Source organism: Pipistrellus hanaki (assembly GCF_964339955.1).
Source record: "Pipistrellus hanaki genome assembly, chromosome: 3".
Lineage (NCBI taxonomy): Eukaryota > Metazoa > Chordata > Mammalia > Chiroptera > Vespertilionidae > Pipistrellus > Pipistrellus hanaki.
The window spans coordinates 154919297-154940380 of NC_140505.1; the positions used below are offsets into that span (position 1 = coordinate 154919297).

Here is a 21084-nt window from a genome sequence, read left to right on the forward strand (position 1 = left end):
TTGAAAGTAGCAAACAGAAATGAACAAAAACTTTTGTTACGATATACCTAATTATATCTTACTATTTGTCTTTAAGAGATTTAGAGGTATTGGATCAAGAGGGGATGTTGATCAGTGGATCTGGTTTGTTGGGAAGAATTTAATTCCTTATCTCTTCAGTCTGCTGTGATGTTCTTCTGAGGTTTTCAGTTATAATTATATTTCACAATTTTAATATCTTTCTTCAGGATATTGCTATAATGCTTAAACATTAACATGTCCTCTTCTTAACTGTTCATAGTTTCATACACTTAACATCTAATATTATTTTCATAAGAGTAACATTCAATTTTGGCAGGTTTGCAATGACATATAAATCTAAAATGAAAGCTCGATTTGTAGAGACATTTTTATTTGGGTTTACTCATGTCTCTTAGGGACAACAGATTGTTGGACTTAGTGTTTGTTTGTTTGTTTGTTGTTTTTTGCCAGGCAGTGATCTTTGTTTTATTTCACTCATTTACCTTATATGTTTTAATGGGTAAATTTCTAACTTTCTTAGCCTTACATATTTTTCTTTATTGTTCCTAAAGATATTTTCCATTCAAAAAGGATACCTTCACATTTGATTAAACCGTTTTAATAGATATTATGTCACGACTGTTTTCATTACTTACAACATATTTTAAAATTCTTGAATATACCTTCAGAAATCATATGGTATTCAACCTCTAGTGTCAGCTTATCCCTTGGAGGCAGTTTAGTCTTATAAATTGCTGTTTACAGCTTATATTTTTCAAGATGTTGTTTAATTAAACCTTTAATTAAGATTGGCATCTCTAACTCAGATATTTGTTAATGCTGCAATCTACTTGTCCTTTTTAGGCATCTCTTGCTGGCTTTCAAAATCTCCAGGGCTCCTTGGCTGGGCATTTTTAGCTCATTGATAAATTGTTTCAGTTTCTGTAGCTCCCGAAATAGCTACTTTCTGCTTTCAAGAGAAAAAACAGCTTGGCCAGATCCTCTTTCTTGCTTAATGGCTCCATTTGCTTTAGTGTTGGGTTGGGTTTCCTCCAAGCTTTCTGGTCTCCTGAATTTGAGCATGTATTCTTATCTCTGTAGTTAGATGCAGCCTGTTCCCTGCATTATCAGTCTCCAAAAGCCCAGATGCAGTCAAATAAACAGATGGGCGAGAACAAGAACAGACTCCTCTCAGCTCACCGACCAATTATTTTGTTGATATCTTCTGTGATCAGTAAACACGTGCCTGGCCCCAGGTCCATGGTGTCAGGACGAGGTGCCCCTCTATCTGTACTGTCAGGGAGGGGATAGGGCAAATAAAATTCTTTGGTGGAACCTCTGGCAAAATTAGGACGTTGGACCAGTCATCGGTCAAGTTCTGCGTTTTACTTCCAAGGCATACATGAACATTTTTTAGAGGGGTCTGATAACATTTGACCCAGGATTTTCTGTCTATAAATCCATCTAAGGCAATTCCGACAATATAAAGATACAGAGATCTTGTATGCATAACCCATGGGCACAGACAATAGGTGGGAGATGGGAGCGGGCAGTGGGAGAAAAAGAGGACATGTAATACTTTCAAAGATAAAGAGTTATTTTTTTAAAAAGATATAGAATAGAATATCCTATTATATAACACCTTTATAGTCTTCCTCTCCTTTCTTTACACAAAACAAAGTTTTTATTCCTATGTTTTGTGCTTAAAATACACAGATGCCCAGGGACATTTCAGTACACTTGTTATATGTGGAGTTTCACATTTCTCTAAGATGGCAGCACTGTAGTTCTCTTTTTCCAGCATCCAGAAACTTGTCTTCAATTCCTTTCCCGAATAAGGTTTCTACTCTGCTTGCATAAGTTATTTGACCCCTGTTAAGCTGATGATTCTTAAATTGGATTACCTTGGTCTGTTTCCTAGTTCTGTTGTTGTTTCTTTCTTCCTCATCAACTGTGATTTAGCTGTGATTTGGCAGCTCTGTGAATCCATCTTTACTAATCACAGGTTTGGCATTCAGCTCTGTCACTCTGTCTCATTAATACTGTATCTCTTTGATTGTATGTATGAATCCAAACAACTTTTATAGCATCTTTGCTTCTGTCCTTCAAGTACTATATCTTCTTATAAAGTATGTTTAGTAAATGACTCTATTAATACTATAGTTACTAACTAATATAGTTTAAAAATTGTAATAACTTTTAAGAGTAGTTTGGCCAAGTTTTACATTGTTTCATATGATTTCTTCTGACTTCAGTTCTGAAACTCTTTGCCAACACTAGTCTTTGATAATCTTTTTGTTTGTTTGTCTTAATTATAGCCATATGAGTGGTTGTAAAATGGCATCTCATTGTAGCTTTGATTTGCATTTCCTGAATGGCTAATGATCTTCGCATCTCTTTATGGGCACATTGGCCATGTCTGTATCATATTTGAAGAAATGTCTATTCACATCTCTTGTCTAGGTTTGAATTGGACTATTTGTTATTTTATTATTGAGTTATAACAGTTTTTTTATTATATCTTTTTGATATATATATATATATATATATATATATATATATATATGCTTTATTAGATATATGCTTTATAACATTTTCTACTTTTCTGTGAATTGTCTCACTTTCTTGATGGTGTCCTTTAAAGCACAACATTTTTTTTTCGTTTTGGTGAACATCAATGATAAGAGGGAATCAGGAATCGAACTCTGACCTCCTGGTTCATAGGTTAATGCTTAACCACTGAGACACTCCTGCCAGGCGAGAGAATCTTTATTTGACCAGCAGCCTAAGTGAGTCTGGAGGGTGGTGTGTGTCACTCTTTCTGAAATGCTCAGGTATAAACTGTGTCCTCTGTGGCCAAAGAGCTCTCTACAAGGGGGCTGCGGTCCCCACTATGTATTTTGTATTATGTTCATAGAAAAGTAGCTTCTTAGGGATAAAAGAGATGATAATGGTCATCGAGTTTAGTTTTGTCAAATGAAATGACACTGTGCAATAGTAATATATCTAATTTGTATTGGATCCTCGATATGAGGGGGAGAAATACAAGAAAAAAGAGAGAGGAGGTAGTCGGAAGAGGGAGCCTGTGGAGGTAGCAATTTTACCTCCAGACTCGGGATCAGTTGTGGGCAAGCATCTTGCAGAAAATGCTGTAATTCTCTACATCTACATATTGTGTTTCCATTACAATCTTAAATCCCTGAGAAGCTGATAAAAATTAAAGAAGTTCTTTAGTTTTTTGCTAACATTAGAACAGAAAAGCAAACATTGCTCTTCGTAATGAATAACACGAGGCCCAGGCTTTTAGGTAAGAATTCTTTCTTGTGTGCTGCTCATCTGTTTACTGTGTTGTAAGCGACATTACACTCTGGTTTCAAATTTATGTCAGCCTTGCTTTAGCTAAAGGTTCTTCCGTGCTGCACCGTTCAAAGAATAAATCAGGGTCTCCAACAGGTAATTCTCCATGAAATATCAATATTTGATCCATCATGTTGCCGTTCAGTTCTCTACCTTAATAAAGGAGTGCTAATGGAAGACTACACATCACAGGAATCGAACAGGGAGACTGTGGAGCCAGAAAACCCCTTCCTGTGTGCAGGCTCTGCTATGGGCTTGCAGTGGGACATAGAACAAGTCTCAGCCTCCTCAAGGCTATTCCCCTTCCTGGGAAACTGAGTCATAGCCACGGCATAAAGGTCATGTTTGGATTAGATAATCCTTAGATGCAAATGCTTTATGAGCTGGAAAATGCTGGACATGTTTACGGGGTTTTAATGTGGGATGGAGTTCATTAGTATAGCAATGGGATTCTTGTATGGGAATCTGGAATCCTGTGCCTAATGCACAGTAAGCAGTCAGCACATATTTGCTCAATGGAGGCTAAACCTTGGCTTGATGAGAGAGGGTAAGGGACTAGATTTTATTATTCCTCAGGGCTTAGAGAAGTGCAAAGTAATTACTCAACTTTGTTTTTATTAAATATATTTTATTGATTTTTTTTTTGCAGAGAGTGAGGGAGAAGGATAGAGAGTCAGAAACATTGATGAGAGAGAAACATCAATCAGCTGCCTCCTGCACACCCCTACTGGGGATGTGTAAGTGACCAAGGTTCATGCCCTTGACTAGAATTGAACCTGGGACCTTTCAGTCTGCTGGCGGATTTTCTATCCACTGAGCCAAACCAGTTAGGGCTTATTGAATTTTGGCAAGGCTCTCCTGTCTGTCAAGAGGGAGAGTGTAGGAAGGGGCATCTTTGGCTGTCCTGGGGCAGGAGGTAGGCAGGGAAGAAGATACTGGTGGTGATAGAAGCCCGTTAAGCCTGGAAACAGTCTGTCATTATTGCTGGGCACAGTGAGACTGTGGAGATCCTTGGAAGCATCGCTAGAAATTCAGGAGCTGGAAATAGGGAACGGCCGAGGGAAGGGCAGGGCAGATCTCTCAAACTAGTAGGTAGAGGCCTAGCCTGGGGACATGCACTGTGGCGGTAAAGGTGGTGCACACTAAGGCTGGTATATTGACAGTTTAGCCACTGTCCTTCCCAAGAGGCCACCAGGTGGATATCGCCAGTCCATATTCTGTAGCATTTATGAAACAGTGAAGGATTTTGGGGTGAATGAAAAAGAAGGATCCTTTGGGCAGTAACATTTTTCATATAAAACATGCAAGTGCTGTACTTTGATGTAGTGCCTGATTTTTCATATGTAGCTATCATGGGCATCTTCCTAGGGTATGAAAATACATTAGGTTTAGATTATTTCTTAGCAAAAAAAAAAAAAAAATAGGGAGAGAGAGGTTCTTTTCAAAGGCAAAGAACAGAATCTATGTATATTTTTGCACTTCAAGCACTCTAATTTTTTTTCTTGACAAAAGTGAAGATTTAGATTGAAGAGCCTCACAGTTTCATTAGGTTCCCATTGATGCATGGCAGTTCCCCACAGCCTCATCTTCCTTTTCCTTTGCATGGATTTCCTGGCTGATCAGTGGAAATACATGACTGAATTTTTTAAGCTGAAGCCCTAGCTTCCTGTGCTGTATATCCCATTTTCCCCCCACAAGATATTCCAATGGCTTCCCTTCTGTTAGCAGAATTCATAGTAGAAAATTGGTCAATAATTCATTTTGTTCTTGCTCCTGCTTTAAAAAAAGAGAGCTCCAGTCGAACAGAGATACTCCACATATCATTTCATTTCTGAAATTTTAGCAGAAATAAACAAGATAATTAGTTTGAAATGTAATTGATAGTCATTGAGTTGAGAAGAAATAATTTAATTGCTGATTCCAACTAGCTACACTAGCCCCTTAAAAATGTAGTTAGCTTTTGGTGAGATTTCAAGTACCTTCTTTATACTTAAATTTGTACAAATTTTGCAGTGTTGTTTTAGTATTCCAAGTAATATTTCAACCGTTTATTATCAGCATTGAAATCATATGCAATGAAAGGTAGATTATATCTCTGAGTTTCTGGAAGCAGTACATTTGTATTAAAAAGAGTAAGTTGACAGTTTTGTGATATATTAATACTTTAATCTAGTTTTACAAGAAGGGAAATTGCTTTTAGTCGGTGATTTACATTACTCTTTTAACCAATTTTGGTTACAATCTGTGTCAACAGTCACAATTAGCATTTTTGAAAAGTCTAACAAAGTTGAAATTCTAACTTTAAAAAAATAATATTCTTTATTTGCTTTTTTGTTAGTATGATATTGCAAGTCTCAAAAACATAAAGTGAGGGCAACTTGCAGGGCAAGGGGGAATATGAACCTAACATTCAAATAAAAAAATTCTGCATGGTGTTTGCAGCTATAATATATGCAAATATTCCTGTTGCAATTCTGTTGTTGCCTTCTTGGCCTGTTTAAAAATTTAGTCTTTATTATGGAAATATCAGATCTGTGCAAAAGTAGAGTAACTGGCATAAAGAACCCCTGTGCACCCCTTATCCAGTTTCAACAATCCAAACGTATGGCCAATTTTTCATTCATACCCCACCCACTTCTTGCTCCTTGCTTCCAGTTCATCACTGTGAAGCAAATACCAGATATCAGAACCTTTGATAAGCATATATTTTCATATATTTTTCTAAAAGTCAAGGACCCTTACTAAAGAGAACCGCAATACCGTTATCATACTTTAAAAATTAGCAATGATTTTCCAGTATCATATATTCAATCAGTGTTTCAATTTTTTCTGTCTCTTCGGTGGTTACTTTTTTTTTTTTAAATATATTTTATTGATTTTTAACAGAGGGGAAGGGAGAGAGATAGAGAGCCAGAAATGTCGATGAGAGAGAAAGATCGACCAGCTGCCTCCTGCACACCCCCTACCAGGGATGTGCCCGCAACCAATGTACATACCATTGACCGGAATCGAACCCGGGAATCCACAGACCGACGCTCTACCACTGAGCCAAACCGGTTTCAGCCGGTGGTTACTTTTAATAGTTGTTTGTCTGAGTTAGCATCTAAACAAAAGCTGTACTCTGTTTGATATGTCTTTTAAGACTCTTAATTTATGTGTTACTCTTCTTTCTGCCACCTGCCCTACCCCTATCCCACCACCATTATTTGTTGAAGAAGCCGCCATCCTTTGGGTTTTAGAATTTGCAACATTCTAGATTTTGCATATTGCATGCCTGTGGTGTCCTTTAGCATGTTCCAGTGTTTTCTGTATTTGATGTGAACTGGTAACAAATGGGCTTGATCAGATTCAAGTTTAAATTTTTTTTGACCTGACTGCTTCATATGTGGGGGTATCTGTATCCATCAGGAGGACGGCTGGCTGTTGGTCTCCTTCTGTGACATTGAGATTATTTAGCGAGTTCTAGGCACCTGATTTAGCCTGATCCATTCATTATAAAGTATCCCATCAGCTGTTCACCTAATATGTTTTTGCAGCCATTTATAAGCATTGCTTATTATTGTTATATCAAGAAAAAGAGATACTATTTTTTAAAGTAATTTTTGAGGCCTGGGGTGTCACTGAGCGACAAAGCTGTGTGACTTGCCTGCTAAGTTTGATGGTTCAGCATTCTTCTTTAAAGCTGTCACAGAGAATTTTACTGAGCTAAGAAATAGGTCATTTAGAAGTCCTGTGAAAAATAGAGGCACAAAGTGACCCAATCCCCTGTCCATGAAGTTGACATTCTCATAAAACAATTTCTCAGACCCAAGCCTAAAAGGGAGACTGTAATTTTTTGTTTTATTTTTGTTAAATAACAAAGCGTGAACTTCTTCAAGATTTCAATATATACTTCACTATTGGCACATTAACATTTTATTAAAAACAGCAGAGATGAGTGTTGGGAAAAACCATGGCAATATCTCTATTCCTTCAATCCGTTTCTCTGTTGGGATTTGAGAGTTGGGTGGATGAATAATCCCCATAAGGAAAGGGAAGGAGATGGAGTTGGAAAGGATGTTCCAAACAAGCAGCTAATGTGGAGAGGAGTGCAAGCTGATTTGACTCATCACACTGGAAGGCAGTGTAGGAATTCTGTGATCTAACCACATGGAGAATCCCTCCAGAAGAATCAGAGAAACAGGTGGTGACTTTTCTTCACATTTGGCACTCTTACGGAGCTCATCTTGTTTGGCTTCTTTAATTCTGTATGTCTTATTTTCCATACTGGGTCAAGGAATTTACCTGATTTTTCTGTTTAATCCCATCTAGGATGTCAAAGGTAAGCACAGTGGACATTAGTTAGGGCAGTGACCATAGATTTTATTCTGTAACTACTGACAGTATCGGGAAGAGCTGAGCACCATTCTCACTTGTGCTGAGATGACTAGAAACTTTAAAGGGAGAATGAGAGAGGGGGCCAAGGTGGGGCCCAGCAGAGTCAAAGAGGTGAATAACGACCAAGGGTCGGTCAGAGTGAATGGGATTTGGCTGGCCTCTTCTCAGGTGTGAGCTAGAACACAACACAGTAAACTCTTCTGGCGCTTTGAGCTTTCTCAGCCAAGCGTTTTCATGGGAGGCTGGGTTGTCCTAGGCATGTGGCCTTACACTGCCAGGGTCAGTGCTAGGGTTTGGTCCTCTCCTAGTACAGAAGTTTGGATGGAGTTTGGTATGTGATGAGAGTTCTGCAGTTCTCAGGGGTCTAGAACACTAGTTAATGAATGTGTGTTGACTGAATAAATTTAAATAAATTCCATTTACTCTACCCTCAAAGGAATGAGATTAGAGTGTTTTTCACTGTCTGGTAGTACTTAGACACAGCCAGGAAACGGGAGTAACACCTCCACTCAGTATTCCCCTCCCCTAGGCCCAGCTGGCTGTTCCTGTCTTAGCAAGGACAGTGGGACTTGCCTCCTCTGGATGGCTAGTCTCTCCACTTGGGAATAAGAGACATTATCTTCCTACCACAGATATTTGATAATTTGGAAATAATTCAATATGGGTCAACTTGTTATACAATGATAATCAATCTGTTATTAAAATGATTAAATATTTTCCTATCTACTATAGGTGTTTGAGAACTATTAAAGATGGACAGTTCACACGTTTCTTACCCAGGGAATCATACCCAACAGGGCAGCATTTCTGTCATATGCTTTCGTCATACTTTTCCTTCATAGCATTTATCTCAGGTTACAGTGTATTTACTTGCATGATAATTTTAAAGTATATGTCCTGGAAACTAGGTCTTGTCTTGTTCACCACTGAAAGTCCAGCATCTACCACAGTGACTAGAAACTACTAGGTATTTTCCAAAATGATCAATGTAATGACTAAAGGAATTCCATCTTACCTTGCCTTTTCCTATAAGATAATGTTGACAGTGTAGAAATGCTGTTTAATAGAAACAGGGTGAATGAATGTTTAGATAATATCATGGGTCATGAGTTATGTCTCAGCAGTTCTTCTTCTCTTTGTAGATTCCTTACGTATTCCTACCTCTTGGCCTTCAACGTGTGGCTTCTGCTTGCACCTATTACCCTGTGCTATGACTGGCAGGTCGGCAGTATTCCTCTGGTAGAGACCATCTGGGACATTCGGAATCTAGCCACCATCCTTCTGGCAGTAGTGATGACCTTGCTGAGCCTGCATTGTTTAGCCGCCTTCAAGGTAATTTTCTTAAATGTCAATGAACTCTACATTTCAAGAGAGATATCCTATAGTCTGCACTCAATAATGCTTTTTCCCCCTCAACAGGAGGTTTGGGTCTAAATCAAATTGACTCTTTTGTCTAAAAAACTTCATATATTTAAAATTTTCCTGGTAGGTGTATATATTTTTGAAAGACCTTAGTGGGATTAACAGACCGTGATCACATCATATTTCTTTATATTGTATTTCTTTTACTGTTACATTTTTTTTTTTTTACTGTTTCTATCAGCCCTATAGAAATTAGGTCTGAAATTTAATTTTTTACAAGCAAGAAATTTGTTTCCTGATCTGTGGTTGACTAATTTTTGAATATATTATAAGGATCTCATTGAACATCTCATATAATGTTCAATGAGATCCTGATAATACATCATAAGCGCTTAAATTATGGTTAAGACTCTGCTTCACTGATGGCTGCCTGCCTCAGTTGGATGATACTTCATAAAAAAAACAGTATAAAACTACAAGAGTTATTGATTGCAACCATTTCAAAAATAATCAAAGACAGCAAAGAACTTGAAAATGCTTACTTATGAAAAGCTGCTACTGAATTGGGTAAGATGCCAGAGGGTATTCTCATCTCCCCATTTTCTTATTGCCCCCTCCCCCCAACACACGTATACCCGTGTTAAAAACAGGTTTACTGGTTAAAGCTGGCTGATGTGGTTTGGGGGGGAGTAACCGAGCAGCTAGAAATTTAAGGAGGAGATTTGGAAGCAAAGAGCTATGCAAGGGCTGAGATAAGGTGCTCCCTCCGCACTCATGGCTGACTACTGAACAGCACGTGTACATGGAACTCCCACGGGGGCACATGCCAAATGGAAAGCATGGGGAGTCTAACTTATCTGCTGCAAGTGTAAATGAGTTCCTTCACCCATACATGGTTTGGGTAGCAGAGAGCAGACAACACTTCACTGGCTTAAGCTGTCTCTATATACTCTCTGTTGAAATCACTGGCTGATCACAAACTGTGCAGGCACAAGAGAAATCCCCTGGAGACCCAGGAAAAAGAAAACAAACAAAAAACCTGCGCAAAAAAATCAGCTCTCTGCCGAAAAACAAGTTCTTCACTTTGAGCCCAGGCTAGTTCATCAGATAATAAAGCAGGGAAACCAGCATATTTCAGAGAAACAAAATAGAATACGGAGTCACTACAATGTATGGCATTACCATGCCTAGTCTATAATAATAAAAGTGTAATGTGCAAGTTGACCTAACAGCAGATCGACGAAGATCTTCCAGATGACCACGCTAGCCAGGCCAGCCAAGGAGGGTGCGATGCGATTGGTCTGGGGCCCGGCCACTGCCCCATGATCTTCCTGGAGAGGGAGGCCCAGGCCACCAACCACTGGGGTGATCAGTCAATGGGGGGCTCCACAATTGCCCCCAAGAGGGAGACCCAGGCCACCTACAGGTGGGCTGTGGTGGGTGGGTGAGGCCTCCCTCTGCGGGGGCACGATCCATCACATGACTGTCAGCCTTAGATCTGTCCTTCATTAAAACCCCCACATATCACAACAAGGAGGGGAGCCACTGTTGGAAAGTGATTATTTGTTCATTGACATTCTTACCTCGTTCCAAATAGGACTTGGAGCAGCGTAAGGCAAAACACACACACACACACACACACACACACACAAAAAAAAAAAAAAAAGAAAACAAAACAAAAAAACAAAACAAAACAAAACAAAAAAACAGTACAATTGGATAGACCAGGAGATGGGAAAACTTTTTTTTTATTTCAAAGAACCAGATTGTAAATAGTTGAGGCTTTGCTGATCATACTGTCTGTCACAATTATTCATTTCTGCCATTGTATCCTAAATTAGCTGACCCCTGGTACAGAACCAGTGTACTGCTACAGACCTGCACAATCCGATGGAACATGCTTTCAGATCTCTAAAATTTATTTTGCATTTTGTTCAGCCAAATAATTGGTTAAGTTATCATTATGATACATAGATTACTGTGGAATGACTTTTAAATTCCATTATGAAACCTGAAAAAATCAGGATGTTGTTTTAATATACTAGGTGGTAAAATAAAATTGAACTTGAGGAATCAAGGTTGTCTTTAATGGTGAATGGCTCTGTGCCAATATTGTTGTTTTTGTTTTTTTCTTTAAAATTTCTGGGCTACATTCTCTTTTAAGTTCCTGTTCTCTACAAACTCTATGTTCTCCATGCTTTTTCTGTCCTTAATGCATTAAAATCCTCTTCATACTATTAAAGGTGCAATTGTCTGGCCCATTTGCAAACCATCTAGTTTGTCCTGCTCTGGGACCATTGCAGTCACTGATGGAAGAGGTCTTAATCGTATCTTGACATTGTTCATCTGTACATGACCCAGAGCTATGGGAGTTGCCATTGTCTGGGATGCTTCTCTGTTTCAGGTTTAGCCAGCCCAGCTGATCCAGCCTCTTATCACTGTGCACAGCTAGCTTCTTTCCCCACCACCTTTTTAACTATGGTGATAACACCCTGCTACTTGGTCATGGTTTTCCAGGTCAGTAGCTGAAGTCAACTTTAGCCCATAGGCCATGCTCCAAAGCTGAGAATTTTGTTTGCCTCATTTTTCTGCTGAGAGTTTGAGAATGAGTTTACTGCTTCAGCAGATGTGGTGTTGGAAAAATAGAGAAGTTGAATTTACACCACACTGTAAAATGAAGCATACTTATTTGTAACTTTTCTCACACATATTTTAATGTCATTGCTGTGTGTGATACAAATTGACTTATGCTAATTCACCCTATTTTCACTGGTAGTGTACTTTAAATTCATGGCCACAAACCTCAGGTAGGAGCCAGACCTGTCCATGTCGGAGGCAGCCCACATGTGCACGTGGAGGGGCACTGCCCAAAGTTCCAGATCAAGAGTGCTGAGGCTGAGGAGGGATGCTGTGGGTGGAGTGATTAGCACTGAGCTGAGACTGAGGCCAGGCTCTGCTATGGGTCACCTCCTTCAGCCTTGTTCCTGCACCAGAGTGTAGAGTCACAGAAGGCTGTGCCAGGGTGAGCCAGGTAAGGCACTTGGCACAGTAACTGGCATGTATGAAGCATTGAGAACCTGTCAGGTATCTTTATAGTCTTGTTGTCATCACCATCATCACCTCATCAAGAAATTGTCTCAGGTTAATGTCAGAAGGACAGTAAGGGTTCCTGTTTTTATTTTGTAAGGAAAAAAACAGACATGAAAAAACATAATCCAGTTGACTGCTATTTTGGTTCTATATATTTCAATATGCATTCATGCTTTGCATGATCAAAAATATTTATAATGCTACTGAAGATTACTCCTGCTCCCCCCCACCCCCAACCTTCTTTTAGTCCCCATCCTCAGAAGCAGAGGTTAAATTCTTACCCAAAAGCTAATGGTAGTAAAATGTTTTTTTAAAATGCTTTTTCTTATTTTGGAATTTGAAAGTAGGTATATTAAAATGTAACAGAAGGGCAGAATCCTAACATAAAAATACTCTTGTTAGTTAAAAGTAAATATTTATCAATAGAAAGGAATAGGGACAAATATCACTGAGTTATTTACAAATGAACATTGGAGTCGTCAACTAAAACACCAAAGAATAGAAATATATCATTGATGTCTTTAAAGGTATTTGGAAGTTTTGCAAAAATAGGCAGGGTATAAGAACTAATTATTTTATTTTACTAGAGTCCCGGTGCATGAATTCGTGCACAGGTAGGGTCTGGCTGGCCCATCCTGATTAGGACAGATCAGGGCAGGCTGGCTGGGAGGAGGAGCCTCGGGCAACATCCCAGTCAAAGGGACAATTTGCATGTTAGCCTTTTATTATATAGGATTTTTGTCATTCTTAAAACTTATTGTCACTGCTGAATTTCTCTATTCCACTCAGTGTTGGATATTAGAACAAAAGAGACTCTAGAAATACTGTCTGAACTTTTAATTCAGTGGCTACCTGACAATGAGAGGCCCTTGAGTATTCTTCCTAAGGCATTCCTTTCTGCGCATTATGGGTATGACACCTGTGAAGTGATTTTCCTGGTGCTGGATCTGAACCCTAGCATGCTACCCCCTAGGTTCTGAGTAATACACAGTTCAGCTGTACCTGAGGGGCTCTGCTCGGCTTTTGATCTAGGCCTGGCTGGAGTTTTCCACTTCATTAAATAGTTTGTTTTCTTCTTGGCCTTCACAGGGCAATTACGTTTTCACAAGTCTCATTCTTTAATAAGAAAATAATTTACTTACCCTTCTGATATTTATACCTTAGATGAAAGACACACTGCATTTATTAATGGAAGAATTAGTTGCATCCTGGGAAGGAGTTTTCAGGCATCAGTAACAGCTTTATTTCTTTTTCTTGATGGTATGCTTTGATTCTCAGCAAGATTTTACAGTCTATAGCACTTTTTTTTTTGCCTTTACACAAAATAATTGCCACCTTTTACATGCTAATCATCATTTTTAACTTATTTTTTCAACTTAAAGATTCATACTCTTATAAAAGCAATTTATTATCACTGAGCCTTATAATGCTTCTGATTGTTATTAAACTCTTAAAAAGGTCAAAAGACATTTTAGTTACTCCTGGAGTCATTCTTTCCTTACTGTTTCCATTCAGAAGATTTCTGTTTAAAGGGTCACAGCTTTTTCCATCTGAGAAAACCATGAAATATGTAATTGGGACTCTCAAAGATAAACAGCTTAAACAAGTCCCTCTAAATAGGAAGCCCATTGGAAATTATTTATTGTATTGGAAATACAAAGGATACTGAAGTGATAGCCAAGTTCTTTAGGTGATTTGCTATTTGTACAAAGCCAAATGACCCTATAAAGGGGTGGCAATTGTGATAAATACAACTGGATAGAATTACACCCTCCCCCCCAATAAAAACCCCTAAAATTCCTTATTTTTATACATAAATACTCTAAAGATACTCTAAAGAGGCAGCATAGAGTTTTATAATATAAAGAAAGAAAGTTTGTAATATGAGCTTTATTGTTCCTATGTCTACACTGTTGCACATCAGTGTGTTGACCATAAGGTCTTCAAACTTGTTTCCAACCTGAAATATAATAAGAATAAATAAAATTATACATATGGTGCTTGCGGTTGTTCTGAAAGGAAAATGTGAATTTCTACATGGAAGCCTTAAACTCAACATTCTGTGAAATTAAACTACTGAACCTAATGCATTCAATGTTTCTGCAATAGTGGTGTTTTTTTGTTTGTTTGTTTATTTGTTTTTAAATCTCAGTGTATTCTACTAGTTGCCCAGGCCAAAATGCTTGGGTTTCCTTGTTTCCACTCTGTCCTCTCTAATATGATATCCAACCCACCAATAACTCAATTATACTTTCAAAATACATCTGTCTCTCTTCCTCTTTTCTAAAAAAACAGTGGAAAAAATATCCTCAGGTGAGGATCAACAACAACTATATATATATAACTTTCAAAATATTTCTAGAATCTGACAACTTCTCTCCAACTTCATTGCAATCACATGGTCCAAACCTGGATTATTTCCATAGCTACCTACCTAACCTCCCTGTTTCTACCTTTGTGCCAGTGGTCCAGTCTATGCTCAGCACAACGGCCAGAATGAGTCTTTAAAAATGAAAGTCAGAGCCCATCCCTCTTGTACTTAAAAATCATCCAATGGCTCCTTATATCTCCCAAAGTAAAAGTCATTCATAGCCTTTATAATGGCCTATAAGCTGATCTGGCCCCAACCCATCCCCACTCCATTATTTCTCCTGTTCCTTCCTGAAGTCATTGCCTACTATGACTCCTTCATTGCCTTTGATTAATTACCACCTTCCCAATGTGGCCTTCCCTGACCACCATATTTACAATTGCAATCCACTTCTTATTGTTGTTAAGCCTCATCCAATGATATTTTCTCCATTGATTTTTTTTAGAAGAAAGGTGGAGAGATAGAGAGAAAAACATCAATGAGAGACACACCTCAATTGATTGCCTCCTGAACACACCATGAGCAGGGCCAGGGATTGAACCTACAATCGAGGTATGTGCCCTTGACAAGAATCAAAACCACTACCCTTCAGTCCACAGGCTGGCACTCAGGCCGGCACTCTATCTACTGAGCCAAACAGTGATTTTGCAGATGCCCCTAACCAGGTCTCTCTCTCTTATTCTCTCTCCCTCATAACTTTCCTCTCTGTTTGTCTGTCTGTCTTCTCAAAGGGTAGAGGTGTGTGTGTGTGTGTGTGTGTGTGTGTGTGTGTGTGTGTGTAAGTGTGTGTGTGTCTATTTTGCTTACTGATATAGTCTAAAAAGAATGTAGAATAAATACTGTCTGGATAATAAAAAGGAGACAGAAGTAAAGGATAACTAAATTTTTTAAGGACTGCCTATAAGCACAATGCCCAAAGAAACTTAAAGAGATGGCAACAATATGTATTTGAATGAATGAACAATCAGTGGCCATATTTTACAAAGTATGCTTAGGATGAGAATGTTTTCAAGAATACTTTGACATGGCGAATGAATTGTGGGGAGTGTCCCATAGTTTCCTCCCTATGCCTGTACTTTTTGTGCCTCTCACAGGCAAGAGGGTACTGAGTAGCATGACCATTCAGGGTTAGCAGCCATCTGTATAGCTGTGTGATGGAAATGGAAACTGGTCTTAAAAGCTAGCAGACTATTTAGAGCTAAGAAAAATAACTTTTTAAAGAATATGTAAGTGCAGGATGGTGTACTTGGAGCGGAAAACGGTAAGATAAAAATGCTAGATATTTCATTCAGTGACCACTCCCTGGTTCCAAGCAATATACTGACTATGGAGAATAAAAATAAATAAAATATAGTAGCTGCCTGTAAGAGCTTGGTTTTCTCTGCTCTTGTTCCATTCTCCCCTCTACCTCTAAGATAATTATCCTTCTGAACACAGATATGATCTAAACAAGCCTCTGACCTGCCAGGAAACCTTCTTGCTCTCATAACTTATCCTGACCAGAGCCAAGACTATGCTGATGGATTGCTTAATACAGTTCTCTAAGTGTTCAGTGATTTTTTTAAAAAAAACCTGGAGAATGGTAACCAGCTCTTTCATATCTACCAGGAATGAACAACAGAAAATGTGTTTCAACTGTAGCATGAAGGCTGTAGCTAATATGCAGGGAAATTTTTGTGTTCCAGACAGATGATTTTTGGGGGGTAGGTAATTGAAACTCCTTAGAAGCACTTTTCAAAACATATGATATCATCATACAGGCCATTAAGTAAGGTCACCTGAAATGAAGATCTGCATTTCAGAAGCACTAATTAAGGTTTTGTGTTTTGTTTTGTTTTGTTTTTAAATGGAGGACTTTATAAGCCTTTACTATGTTCTAAGCAGCCTTGTGAGTTTCTACAAGGAGTATATAGTAAATTTCTGAAATTTATTTGAATTTGGAACCCTTTTTATGGGCTTCTTGCAGGAGCAGTGTTTTTGTGACATACTTTGGAAAGTATTGGCAGAGATATATAAGGGTGGGTGGATAAGAACTTTAAAGTCCATTCTTGGGCAGCATTTAAACACTTTCTTGCTGCCTAATTTGCACCTTCAAAACCAGTAGCCACCATCGCAGCATTGACAACTCATATTATTTCCCCTTTAGTGATACCCCAGTAAAATTGTTTTTTTAACCATTTATTTTAGAGTTAGAGTTTCCAGCCACTCATTATCAAGTGAAAGATAAAATCTTGAAACAGATTCATGGAATTCTTGTTTACCATTACATTGATGCTGAAATTAAAAATGCATATATGGATATTTGATACAATGACCAACTGCTAAGACTGCTGTCAGTCCATGGCCATCCAAAAAATGTTACAGTATGCCCCACCAGTGTGGCTCTGTGATTGAGCGTCGACTTATGAACCAGGAGGTCATGGTTCAATCCCCAGTCAGGACACATGCCTGGGTTTCAGGCTGGATCTCTGTCGGGCATGCAGGAGGCAGCTGATCAGTGATTCTCTCTCATCCTTGATGTTTCTATCTCTCTCTCCCCCTCTTCCTTCCTCTCTGAAATCAATACAAATATGTAAATAAATAAAAAGATATTATAGCTGAAACCGGTTTGGCCCAGAGGATGAGTGTCAGCCTGTGGACTGAAAGGTCCCAGGTTTGATTCTAGTCAAGGGCATGTACCTTGGTTGTGGGCACATTCCCAATAGAAGGTGTGCAGGAGGCAGCTGATGATGTTTCTCTCTTATGTAATACTTTAAACAATAAAGAATTTTTTAAAAAAGGGAAAAATAAATAAAAATAAAGGTGTCAGGTCCTCTGTAAATACTGGTGGCCTCTGGCAATTAGAGTCAGATGGGATCCTATATAATAAAAGAGTAATGTGCAAATTAACCATCACTCTGCTACACCCACAAGCCATGCGCACCAGCCAAGCAAGACTGAATATGCAAATACACCCAACCAAGATGGCTACAGCCACAGAGAGCAGGAGGGAGGCTTGGGTTTCCCCAGCAATGGAGGAAGCCAAGCTTTCTGCATACCCTGGCTGGCCCAGGCCTCCGCTTAAGACTACAAAGTTTCAATTATAGAAGATACATAAATCCCAATGGAAATGGCTGCTGCCACAGAGCAAGCAGAAGGCTTGGCTCCACTCCAGACTACAAAGCTTCAATGATAGAAGACAAATAACCCCCTGGCCAGCCTGCATAGGCCCCTCACCCAAGCTACCCCATGCCCCAAGGAAACCCCCACCCTGATCCTGGACATACTTCAGGGCAAACCAGCCAGCTCCCACCCATGCACCAGGCCTCTATCCTATCTAATAAAAGAGTAATATGTAAATTGACTGTCACTCCAACACACAAGATGGCTGCCCCTATGTGGTCAAAGATCCTTTCCCGATGTGGACACAAGATAGCCAGAAGGAGAGGGCAGTTGTGAGGGACCAGGTCTGCAAGGGAGGGCAGTTGGGAGGGACACAGGCCTGCAGGGGAGAGCAGTTGGGGGAACCAGGCCTTCAGGGTGGGGCACTTAGGGGCAAACAGGTTGGCATGGGAGCAGTTAGGCATCAATCAGGCTGGCAGGGGAGTGGTTAGGGGGTGATCAGGCTGGCAGGCAGAAGCGGTTAGGGGCAATCAAGAAGGCAGGCAGGCAAGCAGTTTGGAGCCTCTAGTATCAAAATAAAAGCAAGTTTTAGATGAAATTCTGCCAAAAGCATAACCACTTACTAGCAAACAGTCACACACCAACTAACTGTGAGGATCGAGGAAGTCCTTCCACTGTCCAATGCTCTCCTACAGGAACTTGCCATGGATGGAATTAGATTCTGAGGCAAGAACAGCTCACCTTACTCTCAGGTCATGCACAGAGTACTCTATCAAGTCCTTCTTAAATCGTCCGCCAAGCAGGTGAAGGAACAGTTTTTAACTTTGTTTAGTTACCAGGAAAACTGCATGGAGACAGATATATGCAATGCCACTTTGGTCTTACTTTGGAAACTGTCACTTCATATATCATGATTTAGCTATTCTCAGTGACACTTCCTCACACTGTAACATCTTTTTTTTTTTAACATGTTTTTATGTATGTCTCCTTTCCCCCTCATTGACCTCTCCCCAGCCACCCACCTCCCCCGCCCCCAGTGTATGTGTCCATTGGTTATGCTTATATGCACCCATACAAGTCTTTGACCTGGCAACTTTAAATGGCCAAATCGGCTTGGTCTTTTTTCGACCCAGAACTCTAGCATTTGGTATGAAAAAGTGATTAATTGGGAAGAACATTTTTTAATGTCAGCCTCCTTGAAAATTCTCTTCTTTCCAGGTGAGCACAGTTCCTTTTGATTTGGGTGACTGGCCCGTGAATTCTAGTTTTCTGCTCATGGCTCATGATGACAGTGCCTTCTTTTGGGAATAATTCAGTGCCAAGGCTTGTAGGATAAATACCTTTATCCTCTGTTTTTCTGCCTAAACCATTTTTTTTCTGTTACCTTATAAGAAGTTTCCAAGGGAAAATGACTCCCAATTAGGGATTACATGGTTAAATTTTTACTTGTATCTTTATCTTAAGCCTCATTCAAATCATTTAAAACTGCTTCTCTCTTACATACATTTTACAGATATATGTTGCTATTTGATGCAAAACAGTCCTAATGAAACAATAGGTATTTTAATGTCTCAACTAAAAGATGACAAATATTCTATACTATTTTAAAATACAATAAAAATATGTTACAGTGTGAGGAGGTGAGTGTCACCAAGAATAGCTGTTTCCATCCTTTGCTGCATTCATTAGTCCATTAAATTTGCCCTTTTAAGCTGTAGCAAGTAGGCTGTTTGAATGCACATTAAAAGGTGAGGGAAGAGAATTATTTAATCAAGTCAGTTATTTGGAAAAGGAGCTGTTTTAACAACGTCTGATGAAGCATAATGATGCAACCAACTTTTAATACCATGTGTTTCAGAAGCAAAAAAGAGGCTCTTATTAAAAAGATGCAGCATGTCCTGATTATGGAAGATACTTTGATTTTCGATGGGTGCATTAACAGATAACAGGAATCAAATCCACTATTAATAGTAGTTTCTCTAGCAGCTCAAGTGTACAAGTAAATCTTACTTTTTTCTTAGCTGTTAAGAGAGCTTACTAGATTTCTTATTACTTTCATATATCATAACCTTGAAGTAAGCCAAATATTTCTCTGTAATTTATTCGATAAAGCGTGGTTAAGTATAGTCTTTTAAAAATGCTGCTATAAAATTTTGGGATCTTTACCATGGAGAGCTATGGGTTTTTGTTCTTCCTTCTTGTCATTCATTTTAGATTACAGAGGGAAGGACTGTCTTCTGAGTGACAATCCCAAGTGGGTCGATGAAGAAGGAAAAGTCAAGAACCATATGATGTCACTTATATGTGGGGTGAAAGCAACAAATGAACAAACAAGAAAAAAACAAGAACTCATAGACACAGACAACAGTAGGGTGATTACTGAGGAGAGGGTAAAGAGGGTCAAATATATGGTGACAGAAGATTTGACTTTGGATGGTGGGCACACAATGCAATATAGAGATGATGTGTCATAAAATTGTATTCTTTTATTTTTTTAATACATATATTTTTATTCATTTTTGGAGAGGAAAAGAGAGGAGGGATAGAAACATCAACAATGAGAGAGAACCATTGATTGGCTGCCTTCTACATGCCCCCAACTGGGACCGAGCCTGCAACCTAGGCATGTGCCCTTAACCAGAATTGACATTTTAATGAGTGGAACTCACTGTATGAAAAAGTAAAACATATTTTCTCTTAACCAAAAATAAGTCTGTAGTGTTCCACTTCAGAACCTTTTGACAGAGGGACACCTCTTTGTAGAAGGCTTCTTCTGCTAGGCCTGCATATGTGCACAGGAACAAAACTACTTAAGAAATGCATCTGATTTTCCTCTGCCTCCCTTTGTTATTCATTAAGGCTGAATTTACTCATAACTTCTTTCCCATGGTTAAATCCATCCTGGTTTCTAACTGAATTAATACAGAGGGGGGAGATTGGTTAATAATTTCTGCCTCCCTCTTACACTAGGGTACCTTATCTATACTAATAATAGAGGAATATGCAAATTGTCCAGGACACTGTCACTATAACAGTAACAACCAAACAGCAGGCTGCTTGGGGTGACAAGGCCAGCAGGGTAAGTGAGGGATGACCAAATGACAGAACAGCAGCCTGCTTGGGGTGACAAGGCCAGCAGGGTTAGGGAGGGATGACCAAATGACAGAACAGCATGCTGCGTGGGGCAACCAGGCTGGCAGGGGGGTTAGTGAGGGATGACCAAACCACTGAACAAGCAGGCGGCATGGGGCAACCAGGCTGGCAGGGGGTTAGTGAGGGATGACCAAATGACTGAGCAGCAGGCTGTGAGGGGTGACCAAGCCAGAGGTTGTTGGGGGGGGCGGGGGCAGTTGGAAGCTACCAGGCTGGCAGGGGGAAGGCAGTTGGGGGCAACCAAGCTTGCGGGGGTAGGGATGGGGGGAAGC

The 21084-nt window shown here is 39.4% G+C and overlaps 1 protein-coding gene across 2 annotated transcripts in view; it reads left to right on the top strand.

Annotated features, from left to right (window-relative positions):
* Positions 1-21084, top strand: part of TMTC1 (transmembrane O-mannosyltransferase targeting cadherins 1) — a 226122-nt gene that overhangs the window by 111289 nt on the left and 93749 nt on the right. For both annotated transcript variants that reach the window (XM_084877142.1, XM_084877143.1), the window contains exon 8: positions 8877-9066. In XM_084877142.1, coding sequence (XP_084733268.1) covers positions 8877-9066 — 190 coding nt within the window. The remainder of the gene's footprint in view (positions 1-8876; positions 9067-21084) is intronic.